The 18,713-nt window shown below is 39.6% G+C and overlaps 1 protein-coding gene across 1 annotated transcript in view; it reads left to right on the top strand.

The window, feature by feature from the left end:
- Positions 1-18,713, top strand: part of CSMD3 (CUB and Sushi multiple domains 3) — a 1,619,578-nt gene that overhangs the window by 1,038,224 nt on the left and 562,641 nt on the right. Inside the window, exon 32 of the mRNA XM_082258441.1 lies at positions 18,377-18,493. Coding sequence (XP_082114567.1) covers positions 18,377-18,493 — 117 coding nt within the window. The remainder of the gene's footprint in view (positions 1-18,376; positions 18,494-18,713) is intronic.

Below are 18,713 nucleotides of genomic sequence, written 5' to 3'. Positions count from 1 at the left end.
TTATAAGTAAAAACTAAAGGTGCTAGTTCCTTAAGCATTTATCTTTTTATAGTAACCTTCATCCTAAATAGGCTCCATGCGTCTATTTCAATTCCTTCTACCAGTTGCAGGCAAGTAACCTGAGCACAGGATGCCATTGAAAAAGGCCAATCAAGAGACTTCCTTCTGTTTTGTGGAAGGTTTACACCAGCTATGGATAAGCGTTGATTAAAGCTATGGCAGTAATCAATGTATATACTGTAGATTCAAGAATGACTCCTATACCTTTACAACATGAAATAGTCCTGATTAGAAGAGGACAGAAAGGGCAGGTATGAATGGTAACAAATCAGGACAGATTTCAGCTTTCACATAATAATATTTAGCTAAATAAACTCTTTACATTCATGGTGGTTAATGTGTAATATGATGTTCTAATAAACAGTCGATAAAGATACAGTACTTCTCACCTACCACAATATAAGTGAAAAAGCAATCTACATATATGGCATTGCTCACATAAGACATTAATACAAACAGCTGTTGGTTATCTTAATAAATGCAACATGTGATCTTGTATTGTAAAACTCTACAGAACCCATTGGCCTTTGTGCTCCCTGCAACACTTAGACTAATATTTTTGTGGGTCTGAATGCATTTGTACTTTAGCCTTCCAACCTAGGGATCCTCAGCACAGTCCCAGAAATGGCAGTATTTTTGCTTCTATTCCTGGCCATCGTAAGGTCTGTGCCTGACAATCGGCGGGTGCCGGTGGACATCCAGTGCCTGCAGTTTGGCTTCTGCTGTGAATATTCAAAACAGAAGTGGTCTGCTAATGGTGAGTGTGCGCCCCCTGTAGGCAGAAGTGAAGGATCACGTATATATACATGATTCTGCACAGGAGAGCCACCCTGTAGCAACAAACCTGCTATGGGGCGGTAAGTAATTTGTGCATTGATGTGCATCAATGTGTGTTTGTATATGCATTAAATTGCATATGGGTCCTTGTAAGCTATTTTTTTCTCAATAGATTTGAATTCCATTTACAGTATGTGCATTTTTAACACAATGCACCACACTGCGCAAGACATCAGCATTGTGATGTAAACAGGACACATAATCAATGACTTGTTATTTGTCCTTGGGGTGACCTGCATTCTTCCAGTGCAGTAAAATGCAGGTCACTGCAGTATGTGTGAACAGGAACTAGATTTAAAATCACTTTAGAAAATAACATCATATCTGATGCATCCCTTGACTTGACTTGATGAAAGGCCTTTAGTCAATCTCAAATGATGAAACACGGCTTTGTTACATCTTTAGTTTTGCATGTTATTCAAGCCCAGTAATGGGCCCAAGGGTTGCAGTCATAAATATTAGAGAAGCAGCATGATGCAATTTCTGAATAATATTCTAAAAATGTCTTAGATCCCTAGAGATTTTTGGGAGTACATTAGGAATTACTGTGGTTGACATGTTAAAATGTCCCCACTCCAGGTGGTTTATAAAGGGGCCTGAAGAATCAAAGGCAATCAGAGGGGAATCAGATGACTGTCTTCCACATGGCAGATATCCTTGAGGCAATCTACAGTGTCTGCTTTGTCATCTTCCATTATGATGATATCTGACTGCATGACTAATGTATTTAAAGCTAAAAACTAATTCTGCAACCAGTTCTTTTGTTAAATATTTTTTGGGTAAATACTCTTCTCCTGTATTTCAAGGAATGTTTCGATGGCTGGACTTAGCTAAAATAAAACAGCTTCAGGTGAATGACAAATTGTGCTAGGTCTTTAAATATTGACCATATGTTTATTGTTCTCTATTTACAATAACCGATAAAGTTCTAAAGGGTATCTAAAATCAATAATATAAAAATTTAATATACAGTGTGTTTAAAAAAAAAATTGCCTGAAAAGAATATCTGTGCAACCATGCACTGCCAATTAATGAAACCTGTACTACTTGAACGGGCATGGCCTAGAATTTCAAATGACGCTACCACTACTAGTGCCCAAATAGACGCTAACCTCAGTCGCTAACAAGATGGCTTCTATGAAACAGAAGGCATTTTGTGTTCTCCAATTTAGCAAGACTGAGTTCATAATAATGGTGCAGCACGTGTTTTCCGACCGCACTTCAGGATTGATCCACCACTGGCAAAGAACATTTGACATTGGTATAAACAATTTGAAAAATCAGGGTGTTTATGTAAGGGGAAGAGGACAGGGTGACCATGCACTTTAGAGGAATATGTGCAATGAATTCAAAAGGCTTTTGAGAGAAGCCCACACAAGTCCGCTAGTCCTGCTAGCCAAGAACCTGTGATCCCTCATAGGAATGTTTGGCATGTGTTAAGTCGACGCTTGCTGCTTCTGGTGCCATACCGTTTGCAACTGGCTCAAGCTCTTTGTGTAAGTGACAGAAGAAATTGTTAAGATTTCTGTCATGCTCTCAGATGCCATGGAGGTAGACAGATTCTTACCACGGCTGATTTTTAATGATGAAGCAACGTTTCATCTACGTGATGAAGTTTCACTTTCAGACGCCTTGGGGATGAATTCAGCTATCATCTTGATGTTATTCATGCAGCAGGTGGAGGGCACATAGAGCATTTATAACATGCTAAGTGAAACTTGAGGAATTACTCAATAGTTTGTAATGTGTTATGTAACTATAACAAATTTTCAATATTCAATATAACTATTTGAAATTGGGTCATTGAAACACACTGTATTTTATCTTACTAGGCTTCTCTTCCTTTGTTTTCTTCTGATAAATTTTGCAGTAACACACTTCCTACCCCAGTGAGACAGCGCACACTCACTATACTGTTTAAAGGATCAACATTGTCATTCTAGGACAGTCTTAGGCCCCTTTCACAGTTCAGTCAAGTTTTTTCTAAGAAAAAACTTATAAAGTTTACATCAGTTTTCATCAGTTTGTCATAATTTTGTCATCAGTTTTTCATTAGTTTTTCATCCATTGTTTACATCTTCCAGCTAGATTCCTTAACCACTTGAGTCCCTGAGCCATTTTTTAATGTAAAAATGGACCTTTTTTGGGTGGGGTCTTTCCTGGCTCTCCGGGCAAAAGATTGTGATCCCATTGGGGTTGCCTGGGGGTCAGGGGGGTCTCCCCCAACTGCATGATGTTCTACTTTTACTCACGTTGCTCTTCCTCCATGGGATCCACTTTACCTGCATTGTTGATTATGGCTGATATTTTTCACTCCACAGGTCAAAACTTGTATGGTGAAGCTTTCTTTAAGTTACCTACCAAATTATATGGCTAAATGCTGTTATCTGTTGATGGATTTTGTTTTGTTAAAACTTAATAAAAATATTTGAAAGAAAAATGGACCGTTTGTCCATTTACATCCATTTTTCATCCAATCTGTTTTTTTAACAGAAGAAAAATAGAGCTTTGATGCATTCCAAAAAACGGAAGTTGACAGAAGCGGATGTAAATGGATATGATCATCCATTTATGTCTGTTTTTCCATAGAGATGCATTGATGTCCATTTTTCAAACATTAATGTATAGATGAAAATTGGACAAATGGTCCATATGTGTAAAAGGAGCCTTTGAAGACAAGCATTATCACCCCCAGCTGCTCTCCTAATTTGGACTACAGATGCCTCTTCTCCTCATCTCTAATACATAAAAGATAGCTGGCAAAGCTGATAATATTGTCTGAGATTTCAGTTTAGTGCACAGGAAGTGACAAGAACAATGAATTACCGGCAGGAGCAATATATATTTTTCTGTACTTAAATAAAATATTCTTAACCTAAAAAAAAACATATGCATCCACCACATGTAAGGACTGGTAAGCTACAAAAATTGACATTTTGTTTTTTGGTTTAGATATCTTATTTAAAAGTGCTACAATGTTTGTCAGTTTTCTGCATGTATTTTTAAACAGTAAATTTCAAAAACATATAGGAATCCTAATGTTTAATACATTTTTTCAGTGATTTGTCTGGGTAGAAAGTGAGAACCTTTTTGAAAACATATTTTTCATATAAAACAACAGAGGCCAACATTTCTGTACACGTTTTATTACATTACCAGTCCATTGTTTAACCCCTTGACACCAGAGGTGGAGTTATGTAAATTATGTAACCACTCCTTTTTGGCTGTCACATGAATCACATGATCAGGAGCCCCTGCCACCATCTCCCAGTCATGCATGGTGTCTGGGAGCTGTTGATGACAGCTTGGTCAGTGTGCTTGCTCTCAGCACAGAACATCAGTGCACCATGGACACATATGTGTGGCATGTGGACATTACGGCCCACTCTCCCTGCTTTAGGAAGGCAGTGAGAAGTTAAAAATATCAAATACAGCATTCCTAAGGTGTTAATATTTTTATAAAACAAAAAAGTATTCTGGCAGTTACAACATTGTAAGATTTAGGGAAGCAACGTTCACATTTAACCTGTTCATAACTGTTTCAGAAGTGTAGCTCTTGTCAACATATGAAAGTTTTAAAACACAACTTCCATGGTATAAGTTTTGAAACGTTAGATTTACAATGAGTTGGGATAAGAAGAGACAAATAGTCTCACGCTGGAGACAATGAAAGTAATTTGATTATTCCTTATGGATACTCCAAAATTCCTTACTTATGGTCCTTTGGTGCCAATGGCCATGGGCAGAAAATCCTTTATCCAGAAACCATGTAAGTCATTCTGCTGTGCAAGCATTTGGATTTCCTAAATTCTTGGTTTACAACTTCTAGGTGCCAATTTTGTTAGAATGGATGTGTAATGAAAATCTGTCTCTTGTGTTTGGTCTTTCATCTTGGAAAAAATATCACTTGCCTTTGTAAAGACATTCCTTTCAGATGCCCTTGAAGCTTACCTAATAAGTTTGGGATGTGAACCAAATCCACAATTCTCATTCCCTTATAAATGCATGTGAAGATTATCCAGTGTAATATACTAAACCATTTGGCACAGGATGATGGCAGTTAAGAGCAAGATCTAATTAAAGTATGTAGATGAAACATTCATTCAACAAAGGCATGACAAGTAATCATTTCTGTCTACATCACCAGATAGGACACTTAATTTCTATATTATTGCATGTAAATGCAAACTTTTGCACAGCTGATGCCAATAGCTCTTTTTGGCTGGCTTATGCAAAATGACAAAAAAACAAATTCTAGGATTTGGACTGGGACTGTTGCTTTTTTTCTAATTTAGGATCCCTAGACAAAAGTTTATGAAAATAAAAATGTCAGTGTGAGTAAATATTTAAAATTTAATTTTCTTATATTTGTAATCTGAGCTTCTGTTCAGAAACACAGCATGGTGAATATGCCTGACTGATTTCTTCTTATTCACAGACAATAGGTATCTCAAACAACAAAGATTTATTAAATGTTGTGGGAGTTAAACTGAAAAAAATAAAATGAAAAAATAAAGAAAAGGTAGCCTTCAAAAGATGACACCACCTTGTTGGGTGGGCAGTGAATATAATTATCCCTGTCATCTACTTAAAGGACCTTGCAGCAGTTCCAAGCTATCCATGTGATCAATACATTGGCACTTATAAGCTTTATGGAGTGCTGGTGACACACTTTGATGAAAGACTGATGAAATCTTTACTCTCTCAAGAGAGCTCTGAGGCCCAAAACTATCTGTCATTTTTAAATATGTTGGATAGCGAGTAACCTACTGGACTCTATGGTTCCTTCCATAAGTCATTGCCTCTGTGACTTATTGACTGGCGGGAGGAATAACAGAGCCCGGTAAAGGAAACACTATTCAAAGCACTGGAAAGTGTCAGATAGCAGTGACACATGGAGCTCTTCACAAAAGCATAGGTCCACTCACAACCCAATGGAAAGGTAAGTATAAAATGTCTTATTTTACATGGTGGCTTTGAGAATAGAGGTATTTTCCAGGCCACAGATGCCTGATATGTGTGCCACAAGTTATGTGATTAAATAGTAGAAAAGTGAGATTGCTGCTATGTAAAATCCAAACTCGCCACTGGGTGGCGTATCAATCATATGACCTGTTCACTATCCACAGTCACTGTGTGGTTTGAGGGGATCCTTCCTCCATTCCGGGGGGGAGCAACGAGCCGGTGGTCTTGCTCTAGATCCTCCAACAGAGAAAAGGCCCCATAGTGAATAAACAGTATATGCAGAGGTGGAAATACGATGTGCACTCACTCGTTTAAGATGATCGGGATCAGAAAAACTTGTTCGCGCCGGGATGCTTCCGCGTTCCACGGCCGTTAACCGGAAGTGACGTTGTGACGTACGAGACTTTGCCCTACGCGTTTCGTCAGAGGGACGTCAACTGGAGCAGATTTTACATAGCAGCAATCTCACTTTTTTACTATTCAATCACATAACTTGTGGCACACATATCAGGCATTTGTGGCCTGGAAAATACCCCTGTGGTAGTGGGAAGGACATTAATTTCACATCTTGTCACAGTATTTATGTTTTTTGGTTCTTACACACCACTATATTTTCTTTTGGCTGCGAGTTTGGATATTTTCTATTGTTTGAATAAACACATTTATTTGTTCATCACGTTTCTCACTGAGCTTTTACCCACGGCAGTTGGTAACACTTTGAGATTTATTTTATTTTATATTATTATTTTCTCACTGATAACTTAACTCATGCCAGTTTGTGGCACTGTATTATTTAATCACTTTAAGGTAGCGCCGATACCAATCGTCACATCCCAAATTTCTCACTTTCACCCTTGCACCTGAGGGTTGATTGGTGGCAGCTTACACGTTTTTTCTCAATTTACATTCTCTCCATATTCAACAGTCCATAGCGCTGGTCAATTTTTCTTTAATATATTTCTTTTTATACAGGTGTCCAGTATCATTTTGGTTTTGAATGGGCTATGGATATTTAAATGTGTATAGAGATATAAATGCTTAATGCATTTTAGCAACTTTAAAAATAGACCCACAGTTTGAAATTTAAATTTGTATTGATGCTGCATAAAGGAGCAACCAACTGTCATCATGTTCATAGACAGCTATTATAAAAGACAGGTATCATTCATGTCATTGAACATTCATGTGAAAGGTCGGGTGATTGATTAAGCTCATTCAGCATCATCTGCATTTGTGATGCAATGCCCAGATGTTAAAGACAGTTAATTTACACTTCTAATTACTGTTAACCTGTTTTATACATATTGATTGAAAGTAATCTTTTGCATAATTAGTTTCATTAGGCCAAATCTGCAAGCAAGCAGTTTAACATAGTAAAACTTTTTTTTTCCTGCATTACCCTATCTGCCAATGAAACAAACAGCTCTTGTTTAAAAAATGCCTACAAATATTACAAAGCTTTTTCAGGATATTTGATTTGTTTATTTTGTAATCATTATTTTGCACTTTTTAAACCTGAGCAAAATTGTTCCTAAGCATGACCATGAAAAAATGTACTTGTTGTCTTGAATTCCTCCTGAAAAACAGCAATGTACTTCCTGTGCCTAGGCAATCCAGTGCCTTAAGCCCAATGGCTCTGACATAATTGACACAGTACATAATAAGTCACAGTGTACCAGTAATGGGAAAAATATCAGCTGTATTGAGCTTATAGTCTATAGTGGTGACATTAATTGTGTGCACAGTTCAACAGTTCAAGTTCTCTTTAATTCTCTTCCACTTAGCTTGGTGACTTTCATTTTTCTGCACTGAATAAGCAATTGTTTTCTATGTGCCCTGTTCACACCACAATGCTGGTGTGATGTGTAGTGCAATGTAGTGCGATGTGCACATCAGATGGCGCCTCCTGCCACAGTACTGCTTTGCAGTGCATGTCCTAAAGGTGTGTTGCCTATCAAATTATTTCAGACTGGTGAACACTTTCATTTTTAATTATTATTTATTGCCTGATAGTAAGTCTTATATGAACCTGAAATTGAGCAAATCATAAGTTCCGCACAAGATGCAATTTGCAAAGAACTCAATGGTTGATCCACTCTTGTGACCCCTTTCTCAAACCTTGAAACCCTAAGTACCCAAACTCATGATCCGGGAAACAGCATGCCGTTTCTTCATTTCTTTTAATGCTCCCAATCTAAAGTGACCCCCCCTATACTTGGTGATCTTGAGGATGGAGGTACTGAATAATTCGGATTAGCTGATTAACGTTGAAAGAATTATAGTTCTAAGGAGCAACCAGAAAACTTTTGTACTTTTGTCATGGCCAGCAGGAATACATAAGCTGACATTTTATTCACTATTCACATATCTTTATCCAAGAGTTCAGATTAGCTGTAGGGCTAAAACTGAGGGGTTGGCTTAGGCCAGGAGTTTAGCCTAAGCATAGTGTTATAGTTACAGTAATTGTTACGGTAGACAAAACAATACATAATGATTACTGTCAGGATTAACATTATAGCATTTTTACTTAGGTTCTAAATTTAAGCACTTGATTGATATAAGTACTTTACTGCCAAACAATTGCTTTTGTGATTTTGAGAATTGCTTTATTGTGCTGGTTTTTAAGATGTCCATTTTATCCAGTAAGAAATATTAAAAGTATGCTTATGGTGCCTATAAACGCTATAATGATGCACAATTGTCTACAGAATGGTTACCTAAACACAGCATTCTGTTTCTCTAATTTTTTTCAGTAGGTCTGCCACATAATTGTTTTCATTTACAAATTGTAATCCTTTTGCTCTCCTGCTTTACATTACAGTTTTTGTCTGAAAGAGTAGACTTGTCTTTTAATGCGTCTAAGCATTAATTTCCCAATTGATATAAACCTGTTCATGTAAACATATTTTATATAATTTATTTGTGAATAAGTAGTAGCATCAGAAGACAGAATATCTTTAAAATCAGGATGGTAAAGCTGAGAGCAATGTTTTCTTCATACAACTGACCTCCTGTCTCGGATTCCCACAGAGAAAACCACCAGCTGTCATTGCTGTGTCTCCTTTTGCATAACTTGGCATCTAACAGAGAGCAATAGGCCTGCAAAGCAAAAGTACATAAATGTCAGGTATCTGACTTTCTATATGGATGGTGGTTGTGTTTGTGTATTAAATATTACATCTAATATACAGTAACTGTTTATTTAAAGTCTTTAAAGCCAGTGACTTAAAGTGGTTGTAAAGGCAGAAGGTATTTTTTATCTTAATGCATTGTATGCATTAGGATAAAAAGCCTTCTGTGTGCAGCAGCCCCCCTTAGCCCCCCCGATACTTACCTGAGGTCCACCCAGATCCAGCAATGTTGCACGAGAGACTCGGCTGTGCGGGACTCACATCCCTCATTGGCTGAGACAGCAGCGCAGCGCCATTAGCGCCCACTGTAAATCAAAGTCGGGACAGGGCAAGGCCACGGCTCCATGTCTGAATGGACACACAGAGCAGCAGTGAGACTTGGGTGCCCCCACTTGCTATTTTCTTCAAATACTTTTTTTTTTATATTACTTATTTCTTATTTCATCAGTGTCGTTATTGCACACTTAAAGAGGAAGTAAAGTCTGTAGGGTTTATTCTTACCTGAAAAGTATTGAATACTAGCACATTATGTGACACTTACCTCCAAACAAAGCTCTCGTCGCCCCCACTGAAGGCCCCATCCATCTTCGCTCGTCTTCCTTCCAGGTCTATGGACTCCGGCTGTGCTACTGGCCGAAGCCACGTAATGTCACTCCCATGCATGTGCGCAGGAGCCGTGGTCACGGCACAGGGAAGATGGAAGCTGCTTGCTGTGGGGGCACTCAACAAGAGGGAGGAAGCACCAAAGAGGGACTTGAGAAGAGGAGGATCTGGGCTGCTCTGTGCAAAACCAACTGCACAGAGGATGTACGTATAACATGTTTGTTGTTTTTAATGAAAAAAAAATGAAACTTTAGTATCACTGTAAAGAGGTTGTAAACCCCCTGTAATGTTTGTACCTATAGGTGAGCCAATAAAAAGGCTTACCTATTGGTACTGTAAATATCTCCTAAACCTGCACCATTTAGCAGATATTTATTGTACAGTGGGTACGGAAAGGATTCAGACCCCCTTAAATTTTTCACTCTTTGTTATATTGCAGCCATTTGCTAAAATCATTTAAGTTCATTCTTCTTCCTCATGAATGTACACACAGCTCCCCATATTGACGGAAAAACACAGAATTGTTGACATTGTTGCAGATTTATTAAAAAAGAAAAAACTGAAATATCACATGGTCCTAAGTATTCAGACCCTTTGCTGTGACACTCATATATTTAACTCAGGTGCTTTCCATTTGTTCTGATCATCCTTGAGATGGTTCTACACCTTCATTTGAGTCCAGCTGTGTTTGATTATACTGATTGGACTTGATTAGGAAAGCCACACACCTTTCTATATAAGACCTTCCAGATCACAATGCATGTCAGAGCAAATGAGAATCATGAGGTCAAAGGAACTGCCTGAAGAGCTCAGAGACAGAATTGTGGCAAGTCACAGATCTGGCCAAGGTTACAAAAAGATTTCTGCTGCACTTAAGGTTCCTAAGAGCACAGTGGCCTCCATAATCCTCAAATGGAAGACGTTTGGGATGACCAGAACCCTTCCTAGAGCTGGCCGTCTGGCCAAACTGAGCTATCGGGGGAGAAGAGCCTTGGTGAGAGAGGTAAAGAAGAACCCAAAGATCACTGTGGCTGAGCTCCAGAGATGCAGTCAGGAGATGGGAGAAAGTTGTAGAAAGTCAACCATCACTGCAGCCCTCCACCAGTGGGGGCTTTATGGCAGAGTGGCCCGACGGAAGCCTCTCCTCAGTGTAAGACACATGAAAGCCCGCATGGAGTTTGCTAAAAAAACACCTGAAGGACTCCAAGATGGTGAGAAATAAGATTATCTGGTCTGATGAGACCAAAATAGAACTTTTTGGCCTTAATTCTAAGCGGTATGTGTGGAGAAAACCAGGCACTGCTCATCACCTGTCCAATACAGTCCCAACAGTGAAGCATGGTGGTGGCAGCATCCTGCTGTGGGGGTGTTTTTCATCTGCAGGGACAGGACGACTGGTTGCAATCGAGGGAAAGATGAATGCGGCCAAGTACAGGGATATCCTGGACAAAAACCTTCTCCAGAGTGCTCTGGACCTCAGACTGGGCCGAAGGTTTTGGCTTCACAACAACTCCGTGACTGTTCTTGAATGGCCCAGCAAGAGCCCTGACTTAAACCCAATTGAGCATCTCTGGAGAGACCTAAAAATGGCTGTCCACCAACGTTTACCATCCAACCTGACAGAACTGGAGAGGATCTGCAAGGAGGAATGGCAGAGGATCACCAAATCCAGGTGTGAAAGACTTGTTGCATCTTTCCCAAAAAGACTCCTGGCTGTATTAGATCAAAAGGGGGCTTCTACTAAATACTGAGCAAAGGGTCTGAATACTTAGGACCATGTGATATTTCAGTTTTTCTTTTTTAATAAATCTGCAACAATGTCAACAATTCTGTGTTTTTCTGTCAGTATGGGGTGCTATGTGTACATTCATGAGGAAGAAGAATGAACTTAAATGATTTTAGCAAATGGCTGCAATATAACAAAGAGTGAAAAATTTAAGGGGGTCTGAATACTTTCCGTACCCACTGTATACAGTGTCAATGATGTCAACGGCGCATGTGCTCTGAAGGAATCTTTAGAGCCCTGTGCCATGACCAGTAGCTCCTGCACGCATGTGTGGGAGTGACATCACACTGCTCTGGCCAGTAGCACAGCCGGAGTCCGCAAACCTGGAAGGAAGAAGAGCAAAGATAAATGCGGCTTTCAGCGGGGACGACGCAGGTTTTTTTTGGAGGTAAGTGTCACCTAATGTGCTAGTATTCGCTGCATACTAGCACATTATGCCTTTATGTTTCAGGTAAGAAAAAAAAAAAAACCTACAGACTTTACTTCCTCTTTAAATGTGCAATAACGTCACTGATGAAACAAGTAATATTAAAAAAAAAAAAGTATTAGAAGAAAAGTGTGGTCTCAGTCCTTGTTCTAAATTACTTGACATCTCCTGAGCCTGTTGGCTTTCAGTCAGTACACACACAAGGTTAGGGTCAGTTAACATAGGAGCTAAAGTTTGAAGCTGATTGGTTACTATGCACAGCTGCACCAGATTCTGTGTGTACCAGTTTTAGTAAATCGCCCCTATGGGGTTTTTTATTATTAAGCTTTGAATTCTGTGCCCCTAATGGATAAATTCATGTATTTCTTTTAAATGGGTTTCCTGTTGCCTAAACAAACCTTTTTACTGGATTCTGCCTTCTAATTCTGAACATCTAGTTGATATTTGTGATACTTACTTTTACCTACCTTTGCTGTTGTCCTGTCTAGAAATGTACATGGTGGGAACTGATAATAAAGACCAACCATTTTGTTGTTACTTTTGGGTCATAAATTTCGTTCATGGTTGGGTGACCCATCCGAAAGCCCAAGTTTGGAATAAATTTCACCCCCTAACCAGCCCTCCCTTCCACCCCCTATATTAAAAAAAAACTCTTTAAACCCCTGTTTTCACTTACCTTAGGATCCAGTTACACAATCTTCCAGTGCTGGATCCTTCTCATCTCTGTTTACTTCTCACTAGGGTCTTTCTTCTGGGTGTCCATGATACTGCTTGGGTGATGAGGACTTTCCCATTAGCTGGGCAGTGGAGGGATTCTGTTAGGATCCAGAAGAGATTTTAAGCTGGACCAAGAGTTAAGGGGACTGGACAGTGAGGGTAACATGTGGGCTGGACTAGCCGTGCCCCCATATAGAAAGGGAATTAGCAAGGGACCTGAATGGGGGGGGGGGATATAGAGGGGAGTGAAAGAAAGGGATGATAGGGAGATGCCCAAAACTGGGTTTAAGGTATTCACATAGGTAGTAAATGGCTGCATAATCTGTAGCTATGCAACAAACCATCAGTTTATACATCCTGAACCAAAAAAGGTTTTGGTTTGCTCTCTGTTGTTGTCTGCTGATAGAGTGAACAAAAACCAGCTCTATTTGTCAGCTAAATTTACAAAAATCCAGTGTCCACTAGGCACATTAGGTAAAAAAAAAAAAAAAGATGCTGAATGGGTCATTTTTTTAAATGACGCCATCATAAGTGCTTAGAGCTTTAAAGAAGCATAATACTCAAAGTTTGCAGCAAAAACGATTCCACCTTTATTTTCTATCAGTAGCTTTTTCTGCTCCTCCCTCCCAGCAGTGACTTGCTAGCCATCCACCCTTCTAAAAGGTAATAATAACAAAAAGCAGAAGCACAGAAAGAATGGAGAGAGCAAACTTAATTACCTCTGCTGCTTCTCTATGAATTAATTTATCCAAAATGGCAGCAGCTACAGAGGAAGGCCCATTTCCAAGCTTGTGTGCTGCTTGTCAGAAATATGTAAATATTTGAATGTCTATAGCCTGACCACAGTTCTGCTTCAAGGTGCTTGCTGTTTAGCAGCTCTTTTAGTTTACAGGATATTCGTTCGATACAGGTATATTTTAACAAATAATAATTTTTGCTGTGCATACCTATCTTTGGATAATGTCTTAGACCCCGTTCACACTGGGGCGACTTGTCAGGCGACCTGGTCAGTTGACAAGTCGCCGTGGGTCGCCTGCCATAGATTAGCACAGGACCCGTTCAAATAAGAGCGACACAAGTCGCTCCGACTTAGAAAAAGGGTCCTGTACTACTTTGGGGCGACCTGGAGCGACCTGCATTGACTTCAATGATATGAAGTCCGTGCATGCCGCTCCGAGGTCGCGGTGCGAGCTGTGCACCGCGACTTCACAGGTCACCCCGGGAAGTCGGGTCGCCTGTATGTAAAACCGGCTCTTAACTGATGGAATATTGGCATATTACCAACCAAGCTTTTGTTTATTTATTCAATACTACATTAAAACATGGATAAAACCAAAAACAAAAATGTAATATTTTCCTTTTCTTGTTTGGGCTTTTTTACTGTATATTCACCTGGTGGTCTGGCAAATAACACACTTCTTGTCTTAGGGTGTCTCTTTTCTGGATGGAGCAGCAATGGGGGCACTTTAGATGCACTAGCAGAATTGGACTTGACACCCATTAAAGAGCTCCTGCTAGCAATTTTACAGTTACAGCAACTGTTTGTTTATAAACAAGCTTTTAAAGCTTATAAACAAGCTTTTGTTTATTTATTCAATACTACATTAAAACATGGAAAAAACCAAAAACAAAAATGTAATATTTTCCTTTTCTTGTTTGGGCTTTTTTACTGTATATTCACCTGGTGGTCTGGCAAATAACACACTTCTTGTCTTAGGGTGTCTCTTTTCTGGATGGAGCAGCAATGGGGGCACTTTAGATGCACTAGCAGAATTAGGCTTGACACCCATTAAAGAGCTCCTGCTAGCAATTTTACAGTTACAGCAACAGTTTTTTTTCCCTTTTAGAATAAAGGTTTTATAGAAATATATAAATGCTGCCCATTATAGGTACTCCTGTCAGTATTATATGGTTTGTCTCAACCCTCTAACTGCCACCTTTTGATCTGTTAACCACTTTAAGTTTACCCCCCTTCATGACCAGGCCTTTTTTTGCGATACAGCACTGCTTTACTTTAACTAGCAATTGTGTGGTTGTGCAACCCTGTACACCCCCAAAAAAGTATGTTCTTTTTTTTCCCACAAATAGAGCTTTCTTTTGTTGGTATTTTATTACCTCTGCATTTTTTTCAGCTATAAACAAAACAATAATGACAATTATGAAACAAAAAAACAATATTTTATTTGTTACTTTCAGCTATAAAACATATCCAATAAAAAAAAATTTTTTTATCAATTTTGGCCAATATGTCTTCCGTTAAATATTTATGGTACAAAAAAATCCCAAAAAGCATACATTGATTGGTTTGCGTAAAAGTTATAGCATCTACAAACTATGGGATTTTTTTTTTACACTTTTATGGGGAACCAGTGACACCAATACAGTGATCAGTGCTAAACATATGCACTGTCACTGTACTAATGACATTAGCAAGCAAGGGGTTAACATCAGGGGCGATCAAAGGATTAAATGTGTTCCTCTGGAGTGCTTACTAACTATGGGAGATTGTGCTTGTACTGTGAGAAGGCAGAGATCCGTGTTCCTGCTTAGCAGAAACACAGGGTCACTACCTTCCCCTCTCACAGAACGGCGATCTGCCTTGTTTACATAGGCAGACCGCCGTTCTGCTTCTCTCTGGAAAGATCAGCGGGTCCTGGCAGACATCGTGCACACCCCAGACCCAGAAGTGCAGAATCATGTACAAGGTACATAATTCTGCACAGGAGAGCCACCTTGCTGCTGTATATATATATATACAGTATACGGTCACCAAGCGGTTAAAGAAAGTTGAAGAGAAAACAGATCTACTGGCCAAATCACCGGGTGAAAAAAAATAACAAAATCCTTGAAAAAGAAAACTAGTACAGCCACCACATTTAGGATTTTTTTTGTTTAAGGGTTTATTACCACTTTAAAGTGATTCTAAAGGTTGTAAAAATAAATAAATAAATAAACATGTTATACTTATCTGCACTCTGCAGTGGTTTCGCACAGAGAAGCCCCGATCCTCTTTTTTTGGGCCCCCTTGCCGACATTCCTAGCTACTCCCCCCCTGCAGAGTGCCCCCAATAGCAAGCCAGTGTAAGGCACTCGAGCAGGCTCGCTCCCAAGTCACACTCAGGGGAGGACTGGGCCAGGGGGCAGGGGGGCAATTGCCCCACGGGCCGCTTTGATCCCCTGTAAAAAGGCTGCACCGCTTCTGCCACAGTCATGCCTAAAGGATTCCTGGTGAAGGGAAGTAAAAAGTCCCTGCTGCTGACCTACTGAGTGGGTTGAAGACAAGGACAGAGCGCAGGCTCAGGTAAGTATAGGGGGGGGGAGGCTCAGGAGGGAGCTGCACATAGAAGGTTTTTTAGCTTAATGCATAAAATGCATTAAGGTAAAAAAAAAAAAAAACCTTCTGCCTTTAGAAACACTTTAAAGGCATTTACAGCAGCTCCAGCTTTGAGCATATTGACTTAATTTGCATAGAAACAAAAGAATAAAGCAGATTTAGCTGTAAAGAAAATGTAGCAGCAGTGAGATTATTGTCTGTTGGTTATAAACTTCTTGCAAACAAACAGTCACAGAAGTAAAATCAGATTTGCTGATAAACTCCACAATACTCAATTGCAGCAAATGTTTCCCAAGAGGTAACGCGACATACGGAGATCTGAAGCCATAATTAACTTATCTCACTGCTGTACACTCCAAATGTGTCACTTAGAAAAGTAGCTCAGTTTGTTACACTAATACCTTTAAATGTGAAGTCTTTTCCTTCTAAGACGTAAATAACATTTATCATCGCTGAGGTAGAACTAGAAGTTTAGGAATTCAGAAGGGTTCTGGATAAATGTCATTGTGCCAACAGAGGTCTCTTACTTTGCAGAATTATCTGATCCTCTGTTCAACCTGTTGATAATAAAAGTAGATATAAGCTACAACTGAGTGACATTTAGTCTTCTAAAGCACTGTGTAACCTCTTTCGCACCTCATAATGTATATATGTGTTTGGGTGGGCTTTGAAACCCAGGTGCCCCACGTATGTGTCCATGGCAGCATGAGTTGGTGTGTGCTGAAAGCACTAACCGCACACTCTTAGTACACTGCCCATGCTGTAATTGACAGATCTTGGTCACAGCTTTAGACTGGACTCCTGATCCTGTGGCTATTGTGAAAGTCAACCACAGTGTTCAATGGATAGAGAAGCCATTCTGCCTCTAGGGCAAGGGTCTCCAAACTATGGCCCTCCAGCTGTTCAGGAACTAAATTCTCAGCATGCCTAGTCATGTCTGTGAATGTCAAAGTTTTACAATGCCTCATCGGATATGTAGTTCCACAACAGCTGGAGGGCCGTAGTTTGATGATCGCTGCTCTAGGGCATGGGTGTCCAACCTGCAGCCCTCCAGCTGTTGAGGAACTACAGAACCCATGAAGCATTGCAAGGAAAGTCCCATGGGGCATTGCAAGGTTGACAGTTGCGAGCATGACTCCCAAAGGCATGATGGAACTTGGCTCCCAAAGGTAGAGGCATGATGGGACCTGAAGTTCCGCAACAGATAGGGGGCCACAGGTTGGACACCCATATGCTAGGGCATTAAAACCCACTTAAAGGGCCACTGGTAGTGGGTGTGATGGAGTTAAAAAAATGAAACTTTTTTAATTATTAAAATAATTTTTCAACCTTTGTTCATCCTTTAATATATTCAAGTGCTGTGGAGCTCCTACATCCTTTTTGCAGTCATCTTCTGTTTTCGTGTATGCACCCCACTAATGGCTGAATGGAATTTCATTTTTTATGACAATAGTGGACAATGACTGTGGAATGTGTGTCAGCATGACCATTTTTTAGCCACCCCCGCCACCAATGAAAGGGTAAAATGCAAGAGCACAGCTGAAAGACAGAGTCAGAGTTATTCAAACATTAAATATGAATAAAGCATATCCATCTATTGTGTGCACTAGTCTCAAAACAGAGCATCTGTCCACTACCTCATCCCCCTGCTATCTATATGAGTGTTTTCTGACAAGTTTCCTGAAACCAAGAGGAACAAGATGACATGGGAGGAATCTCCAACACAAAGCTTGTGATTGACAGCCTTAGCTCTGTTCCTGTGTGCTGTATTAAGGTGGTGGTGGTGGTGGGGGGGGGGGGGGGGGTCCCTTTCCTCTAATCAGCTCTCAGAGCTCTCATCACTGGGCTCTGTTGAGTGTAACTTCAGCTCTCTTCCATCTGCTTTCTGAAAGGTCAAACAAGCTGTATAAACGTAGGACTTTGAGCAGTTGTAAAGAAGAGATGACTGCAGATAAACAGGCACAATGTATGTAGGTGGATTTGTTTCTAAAAAATGTATTAAGATTTTTTCAAAGATGTCAATACAAAGCATAGTGCAATAATACTAAAAAGGTAACTGAAACAGTAAATAAAATACTGAAACCATTGAAAGCAGCCGGAAACAATGCATAAAAGTTGTAGATCATAGATTAATGAGCAGAGGGTAGGACAATATGTAGTAACTACACTAATTGTGAATAGACGAGGACAGAGCCCCAACCAGCAGGGCCACATTCTTGCCTGTCAAAGTAAATATGACAATGTGAGTGAAGGGCGTGATGGTCCGCATATTATATGGGTGGAGTCAAGAGCAGAGAAGAGAATAGTAAGAAAAGAAAAGGAAGAAGTGAAGGGATAGAGAAAAACATGGAACTATGCAATCATGTTTTATCATTTAAACTTTGTTTAAATTTTATTTTCCTACCCATATTACATTTGTATTTACTGTATATACACTGTATGTTTGGAAGAACATCTGTAGCTGCAGGGAAGACCTGCAGACTTCTATTCTAAAATAAAAACTGATTATATTTCAGCTCCATGTGGAAGTCGCTCTACTGGCTCGGAGGGCACCGTATTATCACCAAACTATCCCAAAAACTACAGCATTGGACACAACTGCGTGTATTCCGTTGCAGTTCCCAAGGAGTTTGGTGAGTAAAAAGAAAGATTCCGTCATACAATACATGAATGCCGATATGAATTTTATCTCAAATACATGTGTTGTTTATATTTGTGATTTGTTTAAATAGTTCTATATCCTTATGATGAAAATGGGTAGTTCTCAACAAAGTCTATAGAAACAATAACATCAACTGATTAGAAATTGTCATTAGGCAAATACTCTAGATACTGTTTATAGATGATTTTTAT

The sequence above is a fragment of the Pelophylax lessonae genome (genome assembly GCF_965119305.1).
Source record: "Pelophylax lessonae genome assembly, chromosome: 5".
Classification (NCBI taxonomy): Eukaryota; Metazoa; Chordata; class Amphibia; order Anura; family Ranidae; genus Pelophylax; species Pelophylax lessonae.
This window is presented reverse-complemented; position numbering and strand designations above follow the sequence as displayed.